The following is a 25980-nucleotide window of genomic DNA, read 5'->3' as shown; positions in this document are numbered from 1 at the left end:
TTGTAAAAGTCATTTTTGCAGCAGTACTGTAGCTTTACACATGGTGATGATGATGAAGATATAAACAAGAAATTTTGTTGTGAGGGGATGGTGTGATACATGCCTCCCCAAATGCATCCACCATTGGTACAGAAAGTGTTTCTCAAAAGTAACTTGAATTGCACTTATTTCTTCTGTTCTCTATTTCTTACAAGTTTGTGTTCAGGAAGCTGATGTATATGTATCCATGTCACATGAAAGGAAAATAGTTTGTTAGGAATTGTGTGTTTGTTGATTAATGAAATGGAATGTGTAGAAGCTAGTTACTCAAACATTAATACAGTACTGAAAAATTAAGTAGCAGTTGTTGTGTAACCCAGATCTGTCTGGTGCCAAACTTCATATTCACCTTTACAGTGTTTTACGTATGAATGGGCTGTCAGTAATGATGAAGAACTACCGGTAAATGTTGTTTCTCATTGATTTGCAGTGTTCAATGTTGGTGACTACCGACGCCAGGCCATTGGGGATTATCAGGGCCATGATTTCTTCCATCCCCAGAACAGAGAAGGGACCAACATTAGGAACAAGTGTGCTCTTGATGCACTCCAGGTTAGTAGATTGTGGGAAGCAAGCTTTATGAAATATGGTAACAGAAAGTAGCTGGTGTTGTACCACAGTATTCTACTAATGTAAATTTTTATGGATATGATAAAATAACTTTTCCCATACAATTACAGTAATATATTGTGTTCTGGATATACATAGGCTAATGTATTTTATTAGTATGAAATGACATACAGTCAAAGACACAACTATCTTCCCAAAATTTGACAGATAGATAAAGAAAAAATGAACCATTTGAAACGCACTAGTAGAGATAGGGTTTTCATTGTACTGTATTTAACCAGGTGTAAATTTTCTTTGAACAGAACTGGGAAGACAGTTGTATCTATGATTGTACATTAGAGCTCTCATTTGATAATATTGTTTGTGCTCTTTATCACTTGTGGAAGGTGCTGCATCATGTGAAAGTATTGATTTTTCTTAGAGCACTTGTATTGCTCTGTCCTTATTATAACCTTTGCAGACTGACGAGTTTACCCTGTCAGACTGTGGCATGGCCATCACATCTATTTTCATCATTACTACATAAAGTACAGCTCACAAGCATTCCACAGTGTTATCACAGTAATGTCTTTCATCACACCATAGCAACATATTTTTTCAAAATACAGTACACTGTACTGTAATTCTTAACAGAAGAAGACCATCTGGTAAGGACAGTTTAAATGGTCAGATACTGTATCAGTATTTCATCAGGTTCATTTGAGTGAGCCAGAGGCCTGCAGTAACAGCAATGTTCTTTATCTGTTTGGTATCTGAACAGTTTCATTCACAGCTGTGTTGAGTGGCCATATTTATCAGTGCAGTATTTTACATATTGTATGGTACACTGTTGTAATGCTTTCACTCCAGTGATGTATTTTTCTATTTTGGCTAATAAATGGATGATTTTATATATATATATATATATATATATATATATATATATATATATATATATATATATATATATATACACACACACACACACAACATAGTAAAGAAATCTGGTGCTGTATTGGTCAACAAAGGTTGCATTTAATCCCTCCAGTTTAAAAAGTCACTCAAAAGTTGGATAAAAGTATTGGAAGGTAAGAAGAAAAAGAAAAAAAGCCATCAAATTGAAGGGGTTCACTGTGATAATACTGTACTGTATATGTTTTTTGCAGGATGTATGTGAGTTTTTGCAGTCTGGTGGGATGGTAGCTGTTTATGATGCCACCAACACCAATATGGAGCGTCGAGAATTGATTCATCATGTTGTTTGCCAGCGCATGGGTTATAAACTTTTCTTCATTGAATCTATTTGCAATGATCCTACCATCATTGAAACCAATATCATGGTAATAAAAGGATAACGCCTGTGCTATTGCTAATGAAATATTGCCACATCCTTCATCCTTGACAATAGTCGCGGTGCGCGACTCTGAGGGTGTTATTATCGTGCTTTGGCAACCTACCATTCAGAAGTGCATCTGATTTCATGTATAATATGAGGTGCATGTGATTCGTGTATAACATGTTCGTGTATAATAATATTCGTGTATAATATGTTCGTGCATAATACAGTAATCCCTCCACTATCCGATGTAATAGAGCCAAAGGCATGTCCGGAAAGTGGTCCTGTCTGGATGGTGGGCCCCAGCCTCCTGGACTTGTACTTATGGACCCTAACTCAGAAAAACACCTATACAGCTCCCTCTGGACATGCATAGCATCTATTTAAGACCCAAATCACACCAATAAGGGACATAAAAGACTGAAATAAATGCAATAGAACCAGAGAATGTGGTTTTAGAGGTGAGTTTATACAATATTAAACATTCTGGGTACTTATAACAAGTCCCTGGCTCCTGGACTGGTACTTATGGACCCTAACCCAGCCTAATTTTGAAAGCCACCTAAATAACTCCCTACCGGACATGCATAGCACACATTTAAACCTATTTAAGACCCTATTCACACCAATAATGGACATAAAGCTTAAAATAAATGAAAAGGAACCAAAGAATGAGGAATTAGAGTGACTGTACCTCATCCAGGGTAATTGCAGCATGTTTGTGGCGGCCTTTTGTAAGGTTTTGGCTGTGGTGAAAATGCTCTTGAAGCACGTACAGTAATCCAGTGTTGTGCTGCACTTACAGTAATTCTTTGCACTGTGAGTTATAACTGTTTAACACTGCACATTGTTAATTGCACCAGGCCAGTTTCAGCTGCCATTTGCACTCCACAGTTAATCCTTTGCACTCTAAATTCTAATTTCTTAACACTGCACAATATTGTAAATTCCCATGTGGTCTAGTGGCGAGATATTGCAGTTTATTCACAAAAAAATGAGCACCTGTGGCTCCCATTATGATATGCTACCACTCACGATCGAAGTTAGGCAATAACTGATTGGTGTGAGGGGGAAACAGAGTTGCCAGATCGCAATGGCCACATTACCAAACTCCTCAATTTTCATTACCTAATTTAACTTTTCATTACCAAATTCGTAAAGCTAGCATTTATTCTTCACTAATTATATATACAAGTGGAAATACATGTAATCACTCTTCGTATAATTCACAGCGTTTCGGTTATTTTCACGCTATGTATGTTAGCAGATTAAGAGAGAGAACAAACAATCCACCATCTCCATCCTGTGTATCCTCATACATGTGAAAAATCCGTTTGGTAATGCATTACTTTGATTCATTACCAAACGAATTTTTCATGACCAAATTGGCCCATATTTGGTAATGAAAAATACCAAATGGCAACCCTGATAGGGGAGGCGGGAGGAAGGAAGGGGGGAGGGTCCGTGGTGTAACAGTTGTTCGGCACCGCGCGGCAATTTCAAATTACAGGTGGGAAAAAATTCGGATTTTTTTGAGATTTTTTTCTTTTTTTGGCCATTTTTGTGTTTCGAAGGTCCAGGCCCACAATGTTCGGTAAGTGGGGATGTCCGGAAAGTGGGCGTCCGGATAGTACGGGGATTACTGTAATATGATTCGTGTATAATATGAAATCGGACACACTTTTGAATGGTAAGTTGCCAGCGTACGATAATAACAACTTCAGAGTCGTGCGCCACGACTAGAGTTTCTTTATATAATAAAGTGATAGATTCAAATCACATTACAGTTTCATTAGGTAGCTATGTAATGGTAATCTTGAAAATGCTGCTATACTCATTGTCTGTGAAAATTATATGAATATGTATTTTATGCAGCTGATGAAACAGTACAGCAGCATAACTATTTTTTTTTCTAATACCTGTACTATATGTGCTTTAATATAGGAGTGCAAGGTGACAAACCCAGATTACACTAACATGGAAAAGGAGGATGCAGTGAAAGATTTTCTCAAGCGGATTGAACACTACCGTATCTCATATGAACCACTTGATGAGGAAAAAGAGACACAGTATAGCTTCATGAAGATCTATGACACAGGTATGAGATATTTAGTATTACTGGTAGTGTGACATGAGAAAGTTTTAGGTTTCGTTTTTAGACTCCAACTTGTTTGCATGCGTCGGCCTTGGTCACCTAATGGCAGCTCTCCATGCTGCACGATCTATTGCAGCCTCCCTTTTCAGTCCCATAACTCTGAGGTCACAATGACCTCCCATGTCTTTCTCGGTCTGCCCCTCATAACCTCACCCCCAATATTAACACATCTCACTTTCCTCCCCCAGTTATCATCCCCCACCCTCTCCACGTGCCCAAACCAGCTCAATCTACCTCTCCTCATCACAACACCAATACACTCCAGTCCCATCCTACCTCTCAACTCTTCCATCGTAAGCCCAGCCCCCCCAGACCTTGCATGCAGGGATGCACTACACACCCACCTAATCATTGTCATTTCTGTACGTCTGAGCCTGTGAATATCCTCCTCCTTTACTGCCCAGGTCTCACTACCACACAACATTACACTCCTAACATATGCTGCATACAAAGACCTCTTAGCACATAGGGAGAGTCCTCTCAATGTCAGGAGAGGCAAGAGCACCTTGAACTTCTTCCAACCACTTCTCACCCTAGCCACAGAGCTAGCTCCAGCCCCACCTCCAGCACACAACATGTCTCCCAAATAACAAAACTCTTTCACACACTCAAGAGACTCACCAGCAAGTTCAATCCCCTCACACCTGACAATCTCCACTTGCTCTACCCAACGCGCCGTACACATAAAACCAGCATTATCTCGCAGTCCACCTCCGACACCAGTACATCTCCCGTGCACCCACTTATCACAAACACCGCACAAATTGGAATTACTTCCCACGCCCTTGTGACAAACTGCACATGGCCACTCTCCCTTGTCTTTGACAGTACCGCCACCAACCCCAGATATCATCACTTTTGTTTTATCTGCATTTACCCTTAAGCCCTTGTGTCCCATACCATCTATCCACCTCCTAAACCTTGCATCTGCCTCCCTTTCGCTCTCTGCAATCAACACCAAATCATCAGCACACAACATCTCCCACGGGAGTCCGCTTCCGAAGTCACGCGAGAGGGCTCCAAGTACCATGATAAACAACATGGGACTCATAACTGACCCCCGATGCACACATCGTTCACAGAAAACTCATCACTCAAACCTCCATTCACTCTTACCTGGGTGCGATCACCCACATACATAGCCACAACCACCCTAATTAGCCACCCCTCCAAGCCAAGCTTTCTCATTGCCCACTTCACCACCTCTCCAGGGACTCTGTCAAAGGCCTTTTCCAAATCAACAAAAACAAAATACAGAGCCCTTTTCTTACCAATATATTTTTCCTGAAACTGTCAAACAATGAATATAGCACCAGCGGTCCTCCTACCTGGCACAAACCCAAGCTGCATCTCACAAACATTCACTCCTTACTCCATTCACACCTTCCAGAACTCTTCCCATTACCATCATTATCTGATCTAAAAGCTTAATACCTCTATAACTTCCTCTTTCTAGGGCATCACCCTTCCCTTTATACACATTTACAATTACACTCTTCAGCCAATTATCTGGGACAACATTCTCATAAATAATCATATTTATCAGGTCAGTGACCAACCTCACCCCTACATCCCCTGAGGCTTTCAACATTTCAGCAGTCAACCCAGACACTCCCACTGCCCTCCCCACCATCATCCTGCCCATTGCCTCACTCACAGTAAAAGCATCGATCAAAGGCCCAGGGCAAAACACTGGATCTGCTGGCTCCAAACCTTCCCTATCCTAGTCAAACTCCTCATTCAACAGCTGGCTATAATGCTCTCTCCATGCATCTTCAATATCCTCACTGTTCACCACTACCCTTCCTTCATCATTCTTCACACACTGCACACCTGTAATATCCCGATTATCCCTCTTCTTCTGATTTGCCGCCTTAAATATCATATTTTTCCTTTCCCCATGATTTAGGTTATCAAGTAAGAGTCTCTGTGACTCAGTACAGTACTTTGGAAACCTATTAACAAATGCATTGAGGTATTTCAGTGCTTTGGAAGGATGTTAGTATATATAAATTGACTGAATGAATTCCAGAGTGGAAGGGTAAGTACATTTTTTCCCTCCCTCAACTCAAGCAGTATCGGCACCTTTAACCCTTGGACTGTTAGTATTCTCTCAACTGGAGAAATTTATCTGGTGTTAACCAAAATGAAATTCCTTGATGTACCAATAGTGGAGAAATAGTTACTCAAGATGTCTTTGACTTATAGAATTTCTCTTGACTGAACAAAATCTTCAGGTGCTTACCTTAATAAGTTACCAAAGACCTAAGTGCACAAACTGCAGTAAATGGGTTAAGGAAGTGTCTCAGAGTTGTGTGCAGCCACCAGCAAGCACTGTAAGGTACAGGGGACAAGTCAGTCATATGAGGGATGAATCTCCAAATACTGTACTTTTGACCTGTGTGTCAAAAAAGTAACTAAACAGCCTCTGAGTTTATCATGGAAACTGAGTTCTTATACCATTCATCAACCTGGAGAAATACTCTTCACCGCTGTTGGAACAAAAGCATCTTTACTACTGCCTTTGCCAGGCATTGTCATTTGTTACTGTTGTGAGAGTATTTTCATCCATCCATCCATCATCCAGTCATACCTTGCCCCATGAGGAGCGTAGGAGCCCGGAGGCTAGGCATGTTGGTCCTGACATTTAAGATGAGAGTGACCAGCCTCACTCATCCCTGAGTGGCATTCTGTGAGCAATAACTCCAACCATCCCCTGGATATAAACCTTCACCAGCTCAATCCGATTGGAGCACCTTAATTACCCACTAAACCACGAGGCGCCATAATTTGGTTATATGGTTACTATCCAGCGTAGTAAATGGTTTCCTGGTGTACAGGAAACCATTTGGCTTGTCACTCAGTGTAGAGTCACCCATAGGCCGAAGTAGAGGAAAGAATGAAGGAAAGAAAGACAAAAGAGGGGGTGTAAAGTCACGTGTAGGCAGAAGGACAAGGAAAGAATGAAGTAAAGAAAGATAAGAGGAATGAAGGAAAGGATGGAGGAGATGAAAGGACAGATGCCCGAGTGCAGCACTACATTGAGTGAGTGGATGGTGAGCGCCCCCACCTACCACCTAGAGTATTTTCACCCTCAACATTACCTAAGCTTACTTGCCCATTTCAGTGTCAACACTCTCTTCGGGTCCTCTTTCTCCCTTACACTTGTGTACTGTGGGTTTCATTATTTTGGGTGAGCCATTCTGACTTTTGTTTTTTGCATCATAAACTAAGTCGGTGCTGTCAACTTAGAACCTTTCCCTCTTCTTTTAACTGGATAACTACCATTCTCCTTTTTATGGGATCTTTGGCTTATTTTTCTTCATATTCCTCTGCCAGTGAGTGAGTTGGGTGGGAGGAAACATGGTAAGTCAAGAAGAAAGGTGAATGGGTACGTAAGTTAAATAAGCAGTGTATGAGAGAAAGCATACATACATACATACATCATCTAATCCTGTGTTGCCCCATGAAGAGCGTAGGTGCCTGGGGCTAGGCAAATTGGTCCTGACATTCAAGATGAGAGCCTAGGGAATTGGCAAGAGATCAAGAAGGTTATATGAAGTACCTTTGTGTATGGAGAAGCACATGATGGGCTTGGCCTCCCCCATTTTTTTTAAACTTGTTGATGGCTTTACTCTCTGGTAAGTGTGTGCAAATTCCATTTATGAAGAAAAGCACCCACCAGAATTGGTGCAGATGGTTAGGCTTGTGTAATGGATCTTGGATTTGGAGGGGTTGCTGTGTGAATGACTCTGTGATCCATTTTACTGGGCATGCTTTGCCCCTTTTGTATTTTGTTGTTTCTTGTTTGCGAGCCCTACGTCTCAGATGTGTTTCCCTCCACCCCCCACTGGGTCTACTTGTCATTAAGAATCAGTGACATGCAGTATATTAATATGTAACCTATGCTGATATACATCATGTAGTAATTAACTGCTACTAATCATCATTCTTAAAGTTCAGGCATACGCAGATGCTTTAGTGAATGTTGTATCATTTTGCTTACTGTGTGTCATACCTGTATTCTTTTCTCAGGTCGTCGTGTGGTGGTGCACAAACAAGAGGGGCATATTCAGAGTCGCATAGCTTACTACCTCATGAATATCCACATCACACCTCGATCCATATATCTCACAAGGGTGAGTCTGTAGAGGCTTAATTATGGTGATGGAGAGTGGCTCAGTGTAGTTCTAATAAATATAGGGCATCAGTAAAGACATGATGTTGTAACTACTCTTTCAAAATGATTGATGGCAGCCCTGATGTTTCATCAAGTGAAAAGACCTACATATGTTAGTATGGGCATTGCTGCCTGAATGTAAATGTACAGGTAGTTATACTCTATGTCTTCCTTTTTATTTTTTCTGCCTGCTGAACTGGACTTTTATTTTATTTTTTTCTCCAGACCTATGTACGGTAGTTGTGTACTGAACTGGATGTATGATTTTCAGACATTTATGGAGCACTTAATGGTTCATTGGTTGTTTTGCAACCTTCTATCGGAATAAGTACAGTGGTACATCATAGAGCCTTCTTGTAAAGTAAAATATGGACTGGAATTTATTGCAGTTTTCAAAACAAAATTACCATACTTGTATTTTCATGATAAATATTGGTTCTGGCAGGGATTTAAACCAGTTCCTCCATGCCCATAGTTCATTAACAAGTGAGAGTGTGTTTTGATATAAAATAGGAGATGAACAATATGGTTGTTCATATACTTGTATACTTCTTTTGGTTCAGCTGGCCTGGCAATCTGTTTACCTTACCTAGGTGCAATGATTCAGATTCCCACCAGATGCAGATATCAACTTAAGTGAAAGTAATTGGTGATAACAACCAAAGCTTGACATTCTGACTGTCACATTGCTGTATGTTATATGTTTTCTTTATACAGGGAGTCCATGTTATAAGTCAGAGGTGGATTCTAAATTATCACTATGTTTACCATAGGACTGGTACTGCAAATTGTAAGAAACTGGCAAATTAGGTATATACAGTAGGTACCAAGGGGTCTTTATGAGGCATGTTTTCTGTAATTTCTTTAGAAGTGCAGTATTAATGAAACAGTGTTAGAAGGGCAACATATAGGGAGGATGTACTGGAGTATTGTTCATCTGCTCCTGGAAGGCTTTATTATGTTCTGATATTGAATTCTGTGAGCAGCATGGTGAGTCGGTGTTCAACCAGCTTGGTAGAATTGGTGGTGACTCAGATCTATCTCATCGAGGACGACAGTACGCCAATGCTCTGGCCAAGTTCATAACTAGTCAGAACATAACCAACTTGAGAGTTTGGACATCTTGTATGAAACGCACTATTCAGACAGCTGGGGGCATTGATGCACCTCAGGAAAGGTGGAAGGCTCTGAATGAGATTGATGCAGTAAGTACAGTTCTTGGATTCAAAATTTATTACAGACCTATTTTATATGAGTAGATGTGTGTACATAGTTGTATTTTACAGTGAAAAGAGTTTCAACAGCTATTAAGACTTAGTTTTTCTATATAAATTACACAGAACTCTCACAACATTTGATGTTTTTACCTTGAACAGGGGATCTGTGAAGGTCTGATGTATGAAGAAATCCAAGAACAGTATCCAGAAGAGTTTGCTGCCAGGGACCAGAACAAATACTCATATAGGTATGGCATTTTTCTCTACCACAAGACCTGACCTCAGATTAAGTTATGAAAAATTATTTGTTATAGCAGAAAGCCAACAGAGTATCATAATATTGTACAGTGCAGTTGTGTACCCATTAGTAATCACTGATTTTTATGGATTATGTAATCATATTATTTTACCTAGAAGTTGCAGATGATTCTGTTGCATCCTGCTGGAGGACTGGCAATCTAATCAGTGCTGTAAAGAAGCCTTCTGTTTGCAGGACAGAGGCTATGCACATTCTATGAACATAATTGAGTTTGAACTAATGTCTTTTTATGTGCAGACTTGACAAAGATGCTGAATGAAGAGATTGTTGAACTTACCTAGGATATGTCATAACCCATTAAGCATACTTACCCTACAGGTACCCAAGGGGAGAGTCATATGAAGATGTGGTAGTGCGCCTGGAAAGTGTTATCATGGAGCTGGAGCGGCAGGAGAATGTACTAGTGGTTGGGCACCAGGCTGTTCTCCGATGTGTCCTTGCATACTTCCTTGATAAGACTGGTGGTGAGTTAGGGTAGCCATTTGCACACCAGCCAAGGCTGTTATTTGTTGTTTATGTCAAACTTGGATCATGATGGAGGCATGTGTACAGTATATAAGAGTGAATGTGAAATCAGAAAGATGAGATGAAAGGATTAAGACAGGAGTAGGATATGTCTATGCTGATACACTCTGAAAGAGTGTGGTGCATAAAATGAAGGTAGTCCCTTGTTTCTGCTTTTTAAAGTTGATAGCCTATGGTGTTGACATTTTGTAAGGTAGCTACTTTCTACATTTCATGTGTCTGTGTGTGTGTGTGTGTGTGTGTGTGTGTGTGTGTGTGTGTTAATGTGAGGAGATTGAAGAGGTCTTTTGTGTCTCTTTTTTTTTTTTTTTTTTTTTTTTTTTTTTTTAATGTAGATCATACTGTAGGGGTGAAAAGCCTTAAGAAACACTTTAACATACTATATACTGGTATGTGAACCAAAATCTCTTCCCTTTCCACCAGCGGAACTTCCATACATGAAGGTCCCATTGCACACAATCATCAAATTGACCCCTCAAGCCTACGGATGCAAAGTGGAGTTCTTTAAGATCCCAATTGACTGTGTTGACACCCACCGCTCCAAACCAGTTGTGAGTATTAACTGAATTAGTTCAGTTGCAGATAAGGGTCTGCATCAGTGTTACAGTAGAGTTTCTGTTGGAGTGTGTGTCTTAAGGTTGTATTGTGTTTCACTTTTTCATATTGCTAATTTTAGAGTACCGTCAATGAAGCCTTGTTATCAAGTCTGATTACAGGAGGCAGTCTGACACACCAGTAAGTCATTTTATGGCTCCAGTAACTTCCTTTATATACTCCTACACAGTATTCATGAAACATTAACAGAAGAACAGAAACAGGGAGAGGGAAGGATATTATAATGTACTCTGCCAGAATATAGTATATACTGTATTATATGTCTTGGCAGTATTGGTAGTATGTGGCACTGCCTGTATGTCAAGAATAATATTCTTAAATTATATTTGGATGCATTAATCACAGTTGTCACTGTGTGTGAAGCATTGTATATATATATATATATATATATATATATATATATATATATATATATATATATATATATATATATATATATATATATATATATATATATATATATATATATATATATATATATACTATGTCACACACACACACACACACACACACGCTGTATATTATACAGGGTAAATGTTTTGTCTTGGTGATTTGGTGAGTTACAGCATCTTGCAATAAGTTAACTAAATAATTTCATGTCTGGTACAAGAACTTGGGTTTGTTGACTGCAATTTCCTTGGGAAAGTGTTGGTTGTGTGCTTCCTATATTCCTTTTAATGCTTTTTGTGCTTGGGCTGTTAGTCTACAATGTTGTATTGCTTGGCTTATGCATGCCTTCCTGAAGAGAACACACTGTATCTGACTATGAAATTATGTTATGTTTAATGGATTTACACTACTGAATAGACTTAGCTGCATCAGAGAAATGTAAGACATTAGTAGGTTGTTATTGTTTAATTGTGTTTCTTTGATTAGAACTTGTCTGTTGACAAAATGGCAACTGTCACTACCAGCCAAGACATGTCACATGTTTGTATATCGATAAACGTTGAATAGTAGTGAAGCAGTCGTTGATTTTAGAGGTTTATTTTGAATTCAAACCCAACATTTCATTACATCAGAAGGTTGTGGAAGCATCTTAGGGGAAAGGGCTTGGCCTTCTCACTATCTTCACACACAATTGCAGTGAGCATGAGGAAATTGCCCCAATGCAGTTATAAATTCAAGAGAAGGGTACTGCAGCTCTACTGTGCTTACAAACTCAGTTTGACTTCATCCCTAATGTTTCATAGCTGCAGCAGCAAGTTTGTTGAAAGCCACTTGTGCATGTACACTATTTTCTTATAATTAATGTATTTACTTGAAATACAGGGATGAACAGTGAGGAAGAGGGCCAGATTGCAATAATGAATAGAAGGAGTAGGTGGGAGTGCTCACCATCCACTCACTCAATGTAGTGATGCTCTTGGGTGTTTGCCCTTTCCCATCTACCTACCTTCCTTCTGCTTCCGTCTTTCTTTCCTTCATCCATTCCTCTTCCTTATGTCTGCAGGTGACACTGCACTGAGTGACAAGCCAAATGGTTTCCTGTACACCAGGAAACCATGTACTATGCTGGGTGTTGACAGTATAACCAAATTATGGTGCCTAGTGGTTTCATGGGCAATTAAAGTGCTCCAGTCAGATTGATCCTGTGCAGGTTTATATCCAAGGGATGGTTGAGGTTTATTGTACACATAATGCCACTCAGGGATGAGGACCAACTTGCCTAGTCCTGGGCTCCTACGCTCCTCATGGGACGGTACAGGATTAGATGATGAATGAATGAAGTCTAGTAAATGCATTCATTTTTTTTTTTTTTTTTAAACCAAATTTTATCAGTATCATAAGAACCAGGTATTGTATATGAGAGCAGTGCATGTTAATAGTGTTGATCATCTCCTCCTCCTCCTCCTCCTCCTCCTCCTCCTCCTCCTTCCCTCCTCCTCCTCCTCCTCCTCCTCCTCCTCCCTGCTTCTTCTTCTTCTTTTAACCACTTTAAGAGGAATTTGTAATTTATAACATCCCCCAGTCAGCAGTGCCCTTCACAAATCATCATCCACTTACTCAATGCAGTTTTACCTATAGGTGATTGCATTTAGTGACAAGCCAAATGATTTCTGTAACCCAAGAAATAATCTCATAATTGAAGGTGAGAATAGCAAACACTGATGAGTACTGTATACTGTGGAGGTAATAAGTAGATTATGCTAGCAAAAATATCTACCTGTCTCTGTACCTGTCTATAGCTAGATGCCCTAATCCCATTAGGGGTGGCCACAAACAGATCCCCTCCATGTTGCCCTGTCCCCTACCATTTCAATTCCCTCTCCCCAACTTACACCCCCTCTCTCATATACCTCTCCATTCCATCCCTCCATCTCATCCTCAGTCTCCCCCTCCCTCTCCCTCCCCTCCACCTTATTTACATACACCTTCCTCGTTAGTCTTTTACTCTTCTTCCAATCCACATGGCCAGACCACCTCAGTGTATTTCATCAAATGCATTCTATTATATTTACATCCACACCACAATGCTTCCTCACTGCGACCCCTGTCAATCTGCTTCTCCATGTAACTACACATTCTCCTCACAGATAACTCATTTCCACTGCTCTCTCTCCTGACTTGTGTGCTTCCAACAATGTCCAAGCTTTGCCTCCATACATTAGAGTTGGTATCATTACTATCATGCAGTGTTTTTTTTTTCTTCCATACTCACTGCCCTATTTCTTATCACAGCTTTCAGTGAACCAGCAACCTTTTCTCCCTGTTATACCCTTTCAAACACGTTGTCCCCTAAACTTGTCCTCTAAACTTCCATCCTTACTCATCACACCACCCAAATACTTAAATTCACTTATATTTCCTATTTTCTCATCATCCAACCTCACTGTTAATTCAGTGACTTCATATCTCTCAAAGACCACAACTATACTCTTCCCTGCATTCGCCTTTAGATTGTGTTTCTTACATACTCCCTCAGACTCATTCACCAAGCCTTGCAGTTCACCTTCATCTTCATTTAACAATACAGTATCAGCATCAAATTACAGAACAGAAAGTTTCATAACATTGCCCTTTCTCATTGGGACCACTCCAACATCCATTGCCTTACATTGTTCCTCTTTTACAACTCTAACCATACACAAAATGAACAACCACAGAGACATGACACATCTCTGTTTCAGCGTTGAGATGAAAAAAAATTCATTCAGTTTGCCATCCACATACACTGCAACCGTATCATCCTCATACCCTACTCTTCTTTGCATTCAACAGCTTCCCATTTACCCCATATATTTTTCATATTTTCCACATTCCTTGTCTATCCGCTCTGTCATATGCTTTCTCCAAATCCATGATGGCAGCATACAACTTCTTTCCCATCTCCAGAAACTTTTCCATTAAAGACCTTAGGATGAATATCTGTTCTACACAAGCTCTTCCCTTCTTGAAACCTCCCTTTTCTTCTCCAACTAATTCCTGTTGTCTTCCTAACTCTTGTCAGTAAGAGTCTGACCATATTACACTAAGAAGACAGAAGCCCCTATGATTGCTATGTACTTCTTTTTCTCCTTTTCATTTGTACTGGGGAATAATTACACCTGACTTCCAATTCTCTGCCTTCCTCCTGGGCTAGTCCGCACATCTTCCTTATCCATTCTGCTGCAATCTCTACCCTGTGCATCAGCATTTCACCACACATTCCATCAGTTCTTGGGACCTTCCCCATTTTGACTTTCTTTATTTCTTCCATTACTTCCTTCTTGCTGATCTTTTCCTCCCCTCTCATGTCCCTCCTTCTCCCAGCCATTCCCCAGCCACTTATACTCACTTTATATTCATTCTCAATTTTTAACAATAATTCGTAACAGTTCCTTATCCTGTGGATTCCAAGCCACAGCTCAGGCTGGGTAGCGTCACATTGCGAGCCACAGCTCAGGCTGTGCTGGCCATGGATCACCATAAACAACTCGACCCCTACGCAAACTTACGCATGGCGCTACGCAAAGATGGGGAGAGAGAGAGAGATTTTTCACTTTTCACCAGATAATGCCCTGGATGTTTATCTTCAAGTTTATAATAAAATATATATATATATATATATATATATATATATATATATATATATATTCACTACTCTTGTACGTATATTTATGCATGACCCTGTGCAAAGACAGAGAGAGGGAGATTTTTTCTTTTCGCCAGATGATGCCCTGGATGTTTATCTTCAAGTTTATAATAAACAAAAACCAAAAAAAAAATTTTTTTTCCTTTGTTTTTTTGTGCACCATAGGATGGGATAAAAAAAGGTAATTGCGCAATCCATGGGTTAAAGTGTTCTCTCTACCTGCTCACTTTTTCTCCCTTCTCCACCAGCATTCTGCCATTTTTATCTTTAACTCCCCTAATATCTTCTTAATCATCCAGTCTTGTGCTTTTAACCTTCCAGAACATTAACTTACATTCCTTCTACATTACACTCACATTCCTTCCAAACTCCTCATCCACTCACTTCTTGCTCTCTCTTACTACTCATTTCTCCTCTCTCTTCCTCTCGACATATATCTCTCTGTTTCATTGCTTAACATCCTCCATGCCTCTGTTTCCCGTCCACTCACCAAATGCTCTCTTCTTTTGCACCACAGCTTGTCTCACTTTTTCATTCCACTATATCACCCCACACACCACCTCACATGTTGCACAGATTTCTTCTGTGAATACCTTGCGCACACCTTCCACTTCCCCCATCTGCTCCAAATCATACTTATCCAATCACTCATTCCCTTCTTTCTTGTATTCTGCCATTTGTTCATCATTCTGCAACCTTTCTACCCTCTTTGTATTGACTGCTTCCTCCTTCCATTCTCTCCTTTTCATCCATCACATTTGTACCATGACTCTCACCACCACCAGGTGGTTGTCAGAGGGTCCACATCCCAGCCTCCGTATGGTTTCGCATCCAGTACATATCTTCTTCTCCACATACACATAATCAATCATTGCCTTCCATTCATTCAGCTCACCGTCGACCCATCTCATCACTTGCCATGTATACCTGTGGATCATTTTGTGCCTAAAGAGGGCAGTGACTATCACCTGTCCGTCCCAACACAAATGTCCACTGGAGTACTACTATTCTCATCAAGTTCACTCACCAGCAACTCCATCCACCGTCACATCCCTACTTTTCCATTCATATCTCCAGTCAAAAACACTCTCCTCCCAAACTTTTCCACGCATGCTTCCACATTGCCCCAGAACTCTTCCTTCATTCGGTTGGCGCATATACACACACACAGTCACCTATGGTTGTACCTCTACTTTCAGTCTTATCCATACAATCCTTGAACCAAATACTCTCGTATATTCTCCTTCCATCTCATGCACTTAATAATATATACACCCTCCCTTGCCCGCTCTTTCTCTGCTACTCTTATACATGTGCCCATTCCTTCCTCCCAGTCTCTCACACTCTCACCCTACAATTTGGTCCCTGTTAAGCCACATATGTCCATTTTTGCATCCTCAAGCACCCGTACAATTTCTTTCTCTTTAACCTCATCATTCATGCTCCTTTTATTCCAAGTTGAAATTCACAACATGTCCTTTGTTCAGTCCATGGTCATCACCTGTAAGTCTGTCCAGGTCCAAGGCATTTTACTTGTCTTTTTAGTTTTGGTATTTGTTTTCTGGGAGGGGCATTAACCCTCTGCCAACCCACATGTTGACACATTTGAGTTGGTTACCTGTGGTTACTGCCCAGTGTGTTGAATGATATCTTGGCGTGTACAGGAAATCATTTGGCTTGTCACTTGATGTAGAGTAACCTTGAAGTAGCACAACATTGAGTGAGTGGATGATGGGATTTGGTAAGTAGATAATGCTAGCAAAAATTTGTACATGGTATATCAGTAAGTAAATATGCAAGCAAAAATTTGTACATGGTATATCAGTAAGTAGATTATGCTTGCAATAATATGTACATGGTATACACTACTAATAAGATAATGCTAGCAAAAATGTGTACATGATATATCTGACAAAGAAAAAAATGGCATGATGGCATAAACTCAATATTACCTTTAAAGCCACAACAGCTACAAAACCATGGACATGGTTTCAGACTAATATTACAAGTACAATGGAGTTACAGCACTTCTCTCCTGAACTTACGGCTTTGTTGAAAAGAATCTCTGGCTTTCATGGAATGTGTGTCTCACAAGAGTGATAAGAGCAAACCTTATCTCCTAAGGGTCCAGCATAACCTACCAGGAATGATGAAATTCATATTCATGGCATGGTCTTCGCTTAAGATTATCCACATGAAGGCTTGAAGAACTTAAACATAACACTTTATAAGTAGAGATTTAACCCTTTCACTCCAGTTATGTAATTTTCATTGTACTCTTGCCATCTCCAGACTGTTTTATTCAGCTTTAGATGGACTTTTTGAAGTTGAGGGGTTAGATATGACCATCATTTACCCCTTCACTAATAGAGGTACGTCCTGAACTGAATAAAATTATCTGGTGATATCAAGAATAATGTGAAAAATATGTAATTAGATTGAAGAGGTTCATTACATTTATGTTTAAATGTGTAGACTGCTAGCTTAGTGTAATATTTTTGTGAATGCAATATAGTAATAAAATCAGTCTGTTATGTTCTGTTTGTGATGTATGATAATTAGAAGATATATGACTTCTCATGGAAGATAAAATTTTAGAAAGATGGAAGACCAACCATTTCACAATGATGACATATTTTTTTTTTTTATTATTACTAAAATGGACAGATGGTTTTATTCAGCTTAGGTGGGAATTGTTGAACTGTGAGCTTAGATACAACCTTCATTAACCCTTTCACTTAAAAGGTGCTCTCCTAAGCTGAATAACATTGCATTTTTCATAACCAAGAAAAAAGGAGACATCATCCAAGTGAAGGGGATAAGAAGCAAGTTTTATTTTAGAATAAAAGAGAATTAGGTATTGCTGATTTAGAAAGATCATCATGCTTTAAGCATACTGATTTATGCAGATTTACAAAGTACCTTATTCAGTTTTTGTAAATATTAGATCAAGTTTGGTTTGTGTTGTGGAAAATTACACACTTTGAATAGACATTGATAAGGTTTACTTTTTGGCATCAACACCTGTGATGATGATGATGATGATGACGATGATGTTAGAGTTAAATCTGTTATGATTTTTCTCCATTGAGTAGTTTCACCATTGAAAAGCTATAATTACAAGTATTGATAACAATTGGTCTGAAAAGTGAGAAGTATGGCAACTTTATTAGCTTCAAGCAGCAAGGTTTTCTCTAATTTTGAGAACATTTGTTATTGCAATTTCAGTTTAGAAGGACAGTTGAACACCACAGGTATGTGAAGCAAGATGTTATGAGCTGTGGAAACCTGCTGTTTTCCTAACTTTTTAAATTTATCATTTAGTTTACTAATTGTAGGATAGTGTGACTGCTTATATACATTCCTCATGGCATCATACAGTTAAGCATACCATTAGCAAATTTTAGCAATAGCTAGAATATATGTTTGTCATTAACTGAGCAGAACAGTTAACAGTGGTAGTAAAGGAGATTCAGATACAGCACATACTCAGTAGGATTATCTGTTATCTCCTTTTTATTTATTTGTTTTTTTTGTTAGGTAGAGTAACAGAATTAAGATAGTCTGCTTGCGATATATGCTAGGCCAGACTTTTAGAGTAGAGCAGTAGTTGATGTAGATGGATGAAGATATTTGTAATGGAGACTTGCTTATGTGCTGTTAACAGAAATGACATTATCAATACACATGCATAATCCATGGTGGAGGTTCTTGGGTGTTACTGGTGGTCACAATATTCAGCTAAATATTCATGCTTGGTAAAGCCTTGGGTGTGTAAACTATTTTGAGTTTCATTTACATGGAAGCAGTCATTCATTTGCGTATAAAAATGTCTTGAAGTAAATGAAATAAATGAGCAATAAACAGTGCCTTGGTTTAATGATTGTTTGAAGTGATAAAGATATGCTTGCATATTTCTTACTAGCATTTTGTTCATATTCTGTAACCATAAATTTGTTTAAAAGTGCAGTATATTACATACACAGTACAACTAACCAAGTTGCTGCATTGATTTTCAATGCATTAAGATGAAGTGGAGAGGAGCATCATGTAAATCCAGCCTAATATAGAAAAATTACAACTCTTCGCACCGTAATATTTCTAATGGGAGCATGACATAAGCAGTATTAACAGTATAATGTATGGTATTACTGTATTAATTGTGAATCAGACTCATGCAGGTTCTGCATTGTCTAGACTCTCTTTAATCACTCTCTCTCTCTCTTGAGACACTTTATGTTTGTTTGATGGAACTGGTGGGAAGTTGCCTATCTTTGTACATTTTATCCATCCATTTTGTGACCTCAGTCTAAGCCACCATTATCATTGTTAACCCATTATGCCTGAGGATATCCTTTTTTATAACAGTCACGACTCGGTATGTGATGGGATTACGTCAAGTGAAAACAAATCGCATAATGAATTATCGTACATTGATGTTGATTAAATATGTGCTCAGTGGGGATACGTATGGGGGCCAGGGGCCATATAAACTAAAATCTCAAAAAACCTTACCCTTATAGGCTTACCCTTGGTGTCCTCAGTAGCACCACACTTTCCATTAGGGGTAGCAACCTTGCCAGACATGATTTCCAAGTCACAGGTTTCAGTATATCACACAGATAAAGTTATCACTTCTTAATATTGCACAGTGCACTTTTCATCACACATTTGTGCTGTTATTTGGTGATGACGACGGTGTTTCAGTGGTCTTGCATGTACAAGATGGAATGAGAGGGAGACAGTCACAGTGTGTTTTAACACTGGGCAGCCATTTGGGCTCAAATGTCTGACTGTCGGCTTGTGCAGGAGGCACTGTTTATGTGTGGGATTACTGTATGCAGCCACCTCAATTACCATATACATGAATTAGGCAAACTTTAACCTGAAACTGGGTAAAGTAGACCCTTAATTTAACATATCTCGAGAGGCAGGATATTGGATTTAACGGACACTACGAACCCACCAGACTTCCATTGGCTATAAAGAACAGTGCCCATTACATGGGTTGCAGACTTGCAAAACATGTTTCCTACTGTTTTTATGCCAACTTAGCCTGAAAAATTGCCCTCTTCCCTTTGTGATTGGTGAGTTGTAATAGTAATACTGTACTAGTAATAAAGATGTGCAATGACAAGGACATGAAAGAAACTGAAAAAGGGCAAAATTATGGACCAGGTTAGTGCAAAATGGGTATAATTTTCAGTTTTAGTGCTAGTAAATTCTATTGTACATATTTATTTTCAAACATTTTCTTGAACCCCACCTCAAGAGGACTAACGGATACAACGTACAGTATTATTGGCTTTATTGGATCGTTCTTTCTTCCAATTACTCCATAATTGGGAGAGTCTGCTGTGTATTTTTTATTTCATTGTTCATTCAACATACAGTCATTACTTGTTTTATGATGGGGTTACGTCAGGTTATACCTTATCGTATACTGATTTTATCGTAAATAGGGAGATTGAAACCCATTATAAAAGGGGAGTTACGTCAACTCAGCTTCCCAAAGTCACCTAACCAAGACTGAACCATAAATGACAACCCACCCTCATTCCTTCCTGAGTTGGTCCCAGTCATCTCCAAGTCATCCCCCCTGAGGCTGGGGGACAGCCTGTGCTTACAGGCACTAGTGGTCAGCCTCTGAGTCAGAAGGGAAACAAATTAGAGGGAGGGGAATCCGGCCCATACCTGCACCAACCTTAGCACTGGGATCCATACCTGCACCAACCATAGCACTGGGGTCTACACTGGCACTGACCTTACCACTGGGCACACAAATCCACAGTACTGTAATAAGATGTTTGGCTGAGAGGTGACAATAATGGGGGCACACATGAACAAGTTGAAACGACAGGGCTTTGCAGGGCTCTTGTTAACTGCCGATGGTTGCGAGCCATTTGGCTCCTAAAGTTTCAGATTTACGAGCCAAATAAATTTTTAGTAGCCAAACTGACTCGAGCCGAAATATTTTATGAGCTATAAATATATTTATTTATTTATTTACACATTCTCTATCTTAAACATTAACAGTGACGACAAGGAAAGACTTAATAATCAATTACAACATGCTTTTTGCTCATTGACGTAAGATTACCTCTTTTGCAGTTTACTAGGTTTGGAAGTGGATGTATTTTCTTCTCGCCAAAAAGCGACTTACATGTATAATTTGTTCGCTGAAGGGAAAAAACACTCGCATTTGCGAGCTGTGGCTCGCCAAACAAGAGCCCTGCTTTGAAGGGGTGGCGGGACCTAAACCATAACAATGCCTGCATGCCGGGCCTGCCACCTTGCCTGAGACAAGCGACGGTCACCTTGCGTGTGTCTGGCACTTTCCGATGGCAGAATCGTTATAGTGGGAAATTTATTGTAAATCGAATTTTGGGGTGGAACTTTTCTATTATCGTTGTAGCAAATTATCGTAAACTGAATCGTCATAAAACGTGTAATGACTGTATTGCATACCAAACTGTCGTATAGCGAGTCGTGTCTTGAAATCTCCTTATATTCAGATTAGGACAGACTGTTGAACTGGTCTATCAGATAAATCCATTCAGTATTCGATGCCTTTCATCAGTTGGATAAATCATGTGGTAGTAGCAAAATTTAACTGGAATGGATGTCACCTGCATTCAAGGGGTTAAGTACATTGCAATACAACCTCCCCATTTCTGTTATTCAGTGTGTCCTCTTAATTCCCCAGCACTTCATTGCATTCATATCTTCCTTTCCTCTCCTGTAAGGAATACAGTACATGAACTGTAATGGAGTTTAGATGTTTGATTGTAGGATCTTAGGAGGCAGTATGGAATGTGGTGGCATAGACTTGGGCCCCTACACTCCAGAGGGGGTAATGCGGGAATGGCTGTTGCCATTAGCTTCCCTTCAGTTTCAAAGTATTGTAGGAGATATTTCTAACATTTTAGTATGTTTACCAACGTATCTGTAGTAAGTCTGACAGCTGATCAGTAGTATGTCCGACAACTGATCAGTGCCCTTTCATCATACAGTAATCCTTTCCTGTATTTTTTGCATTAAAAAGTTTTGGATCATCCCTCCACATCACTGTAAACTGTTGCTTGTATTGATTATTTCTCTTTAAGACGTGTTAATTCTGGTTAGTTTTACAGATTGCTTTTTTTTTTTTTTTTTTTCCTGTATAATGCTTACACCAGTAGCTCTTTATGCTGATATAAATGTGTTATAAAAGACATTATAAGAATTATTCAAAAGACTGTAGAATATGTGAATAACACATATCACCACAACTCTATAATATAGACAGCTGGATGTCTGACTAGCCTTTACCACCACTCACAGAAAGTTGTAATTGGTAGATATAGCACAGTTTTTTCATGTGAATAAATTACAGTACTGAAGTATGGCTTATGCCTTAGCTGTACTCTGACTCCATGATGTGACTTTCAGCTAATCTAAGAGAAGGATTACTGTATAGATTTAAGTATTTTGAGTAATTAATTCATAGGGTTTTTACTCTAATGTTAATTTGGTGGCTGGGGCACGCGTGTTATTATAGGTGACGAGCAACGATGAAGGAAAGGAAGAAGACATGCAGGGGGCTTCTAGTGACGTAATAGATGGAGTGCAAGTCAGTGTGTTACAAGGGCTAGTGGAAGGACTCTCAGTGGGTGATAACAGAGCCCTCAACTATGGAGAAGACAGGAGTAGCCAGCAAGGGGCTATGGGAGGGATTCATTTACCTGAATCTGCTCGGGCCCTGTCAGCTTTTAGACGACCACGGGATTAACATCAAGCTGTAGTAACTAATTGATGCGCGACAATCACATGCAGATTGGAGGACTAGTTGGTTATACAGTAAACCCTTCATGTAATGAACTACTGTAATTGGATGGAAAAGGGGGACTTGAATTCTGAAAGCTCAAAATAGTCAGTGTTCACTGGTTGTATTTTTGCAGTCCCAGATTCATTATATACCTACCATAATTTGCTAGATGTATTACCATAATGTGCAACTCAGTGCTGTATTTGTACATAGTGCATATACTGTACGGTACTGTACCATAAATATCTGAGTATTATAAATCACTGATAAATTACAGTCCACTAAGGCAATAAAGCTAACTAGGTAAATGGTAGTGTGGTGGTGAAAGTTGTTACTCAGTGTCAGGCAAAAGTAGACTGAAGCTGTAGATTTGTCAGTTAGCTGCATCTGCAATATATAATGAACCATATTCAGTGTATGTAAAGTATTAAAATATTGTTTGGCTGGCTCAGAGACTTCACAAAAGTCAAAGTGCAATAAATTGAAGTTCATTATGAAGAGGGTTTACTGTATTTCTTCTGCTCGTGACTATAGATAAATTAGATAAATAAATGAATATAAATTACTCCATATTTACTTGTAAGTTGTTTTATGATGCATATGTGTAACTAAATAGAAGACAGGATTTATTGTATTGTAGAATACTTTGTGGCCTGTTTCATTATTAACTACATCACCAGTATGAGTTTCCCTCATGTGAACAAATTACAGTAATCCCTCGATTTTCCGACATCATAGTGCCAAAGGCATGTCTGAGTACGGACGAAATCCAGACATGGAGCAATATCCTCTACTGTAACTATACCATACTTATACCCAACCTACCCATACCCACCCTATAGGTACAGTACCCCTTTTATATGTGGTGGTGTTCTCTGGTCTTTCAGGTGTATTTAGACATCAGAACACAAATGGGAGTATCCAGTATAATCCAAGACACTATGAAAGCAATGGATAACCAACAGAAATCCACAAATATCTTACTAAATGTACAGTACCCCTCCTGATTGTGAGTCTTCTTCGGTCTTTCAGCTATGTAGACATTAAAACACACATGGGAACATTCAGTAAAATGCTAGATACTATGAAAACAATGCATAAACAACAAAAGTCTACTAAAAAATCAATGAAGACGACGGTTGTAAAAACAGTGCTAACCCTCTTGGGAACTGTAAGTTTTCTATTTGTTTTGGGGAACCACCCACAAAGCTGAGAACCAAACAATGGCTACTTCCATGCGCACAAAGAAAAATGTTTCCACAGCCAAATTTACCCCCCTGAAATTGCTTATATTGGTATAAATTGCAGAGCTGGGCTTTGCAAATGAAAGTTCACTTCCGAAAACGTAAATATGCAAACTCAAACCATTACCTTCCACAACCATAAATCTGCAAACTTCTTGAAGTTTGCAGTTCTGCAAATGTTAGTGCAAACCCTTGTATCCTGTTCAGTACCATGGTACCTGTTTCATTTTATTTTGGATACCATTAGAGTATTTTTATTGAGTTTAGGATGATATTTTTTGTAATCAAGGAGTTAAAAGTAATCTCTAGTTGCTTATCCACCAGAATTATATCTTTATTTACCCTATTCTGATAATAATAGATGACTCTATGAAGTTTGGAAATTGTCTGTAGTACTGAGTAGGATATATAGATTTCTATTTGTAGTAAAGCTAAAATACATATTTTAAATATTTTTATATTAGTATATTAATCTGTTTTTACTACTAAACAAAGGTAAATCATTCATTGTTGTAGATAAATAAATTAAATTATTACACCCCACAGCTCACACTTGACAAATTGACACACCAGTCCACCTCAGTTCCTCGGCTCTTACCTGCTCAGTCCTCACTCCTCAGTTACAGTCAGGCTCCTCCAACAACTGAGACAACTCCATCTTGAGCAGGTCCATGTTGCCCTGCATGAAAACAAACTGCTCAAAGTTCTCAGAGGTCAGGCTGGTTTGCGGGCAGGTTTGCTTTTGTGGAAGTACTTCCGTAAACGCAAAATTGCAAATTTGCGTAAAATTTGTTGCAAATGAAATCACACTTCCGCAGTTGCGGGATTTATGGTTGGCGGAAGTGATTGCGGACGTGCTCAGCTCTGATAAATTGTATACCATCATCTTCACCAGTGTTTATACTTTAAGCTAATAAAAAGACACAAAACTGATGACTAAATGTACAGAAATGCAGTGAGAGTAAACTTGTTCAAGAGTACGAAGTGATTTAACTTCCCAATATCTTAGCGCAAAATTTTGCCTGCACCATGCAAGAGTTAGGCATATATCTAAATGCAGAATTTCACAGTCTTTCTCATGGTGTTTTCAGAATACCAGTACGACCAATAGTATTCAATTTAATAGCCAAAAACTAAACAACTCACTGGTGTTGATGCAGGGATGGTGGGAAAGGGCAGTGTGCTAAGCAGGGGTAGGGGAAGGAGGTGGGGGGACAGGGAGGGAGATACACCTGGCAGTGCTGAGTTTGGAGGGGGATGGAAGAGGGACAGGGGAGTAAGTGAGAGCAGCGGGGGGACTTTGACCATTCGGTGAAGGAGCTGGATGGCCATATTTGCTCATCTTATGGGTTGCGGTCTGTATTACTAGTGTGCAGTCATTAGTGTCCAAGTGATCCGGGCTGCTGGGGGACTTTGACCATTCAGCAGGGAGCTGGACAGACATTTTGCTCATCTTGTGGGTTACATGCCTGTATTACTCAAGTGCTGGGGGAACTTTCTGAGTGATCTGGGCTGCTGGGAGATTCTGACCATTCGGTATGGAGCCGGACAGCCATTTTCCTTTGTTTGTGGGTTACGTGTCTGTATTACCCTCTAGCTGGCTGAATTTTCCAAGTGATAGGGGTGGCTAGGGAATTTTGACCATTTGTTAGGGAACTGGACAACCATTTTTGCTCAGCTTGTGGGTTCCATCTACTAACCGCATTTGGCTGGAGAGGCTGGCCAACCACCCAACTGATTTTTTAGTTTTGTAGGTAGACCAGATTCCAGTGTTGGAGCTGTTACATTCGCATACAGACAGATAAATCCAGATGCGGATTTAATAGAGCCAAAGCTTAACGTCTGGATAACCGAGTGATTACTGTACATTGTATGTATATATAAATACATATGTAGGTGGGGGTGCTCACCATCTACTC

General features: G+C 39.4%; 1 protein-coding gene across 2 annotated transcripts in view; it reads left to right on the top strand.

Annotated features, from left to right (window-relative positions):
* The window catches only part of LOC145412223 (6-phosphofructo-2-kinase/fructose-2,6-bisphosphatase 1-like), a 132021-nt gene that overhangs the window by 85281 nt on the left and 20760 nt on the right, over nucleotides 1-25980 (top strand). For both annotated transcript variants that reach the window (XM_080282154.1, XM_080282155.1), the window contains exons 3-10: nucleotides 470-591; nucleotides 1755-1928; nucleotides 3869-4022; nucleotides 8115-8218; nucleotides 9246-9464; nucleotides 9636-9724; nucleotides 10114-10259; nucleotides 10744-10871. In XM_080282154.1, coding sequence (XP_080138280.1) covers nucleotides 470-591; nucleotides 1755-1928; nucleotides 3869-4022; nucleotides 8115-8218; nucleotides 9246-9464; nucleotides 9636-9724; nucleotides 10114-10259; nucleotides 10744-10871 — 1136 coding nt within the window. The remainder of the gene's footprint in view (nucleotides 1-469; nucleotides 592-1754; nucleotides 1929-3868; nucleotides 4023-8114; nucleotides 8219-9245; nucleotides 9465-9635; nucleotides 9725-10113; nucleotides 10260-10743; nucleotides 10872-25980) is intronic.

The sequence above is a fragment of the Coenobita brevimanus genome, chromosome 92 (genome assembly GCF_032717465.1).
Source record: "Coenobita brevimanus isolate Jiangsu-jjx chromosome 92, ASM3271746v2, whole genome shotgun sequence".
Lineage (NCBI taxonomy): Eukaryota > Metazoa > Arthropoda > Malacostraca > Decapoda > Coenobitidae > Coenobita > Coenobita brevimanus.
This window is presented reverse-complemented; position numbering and strand designations above follow the sequence as displayed.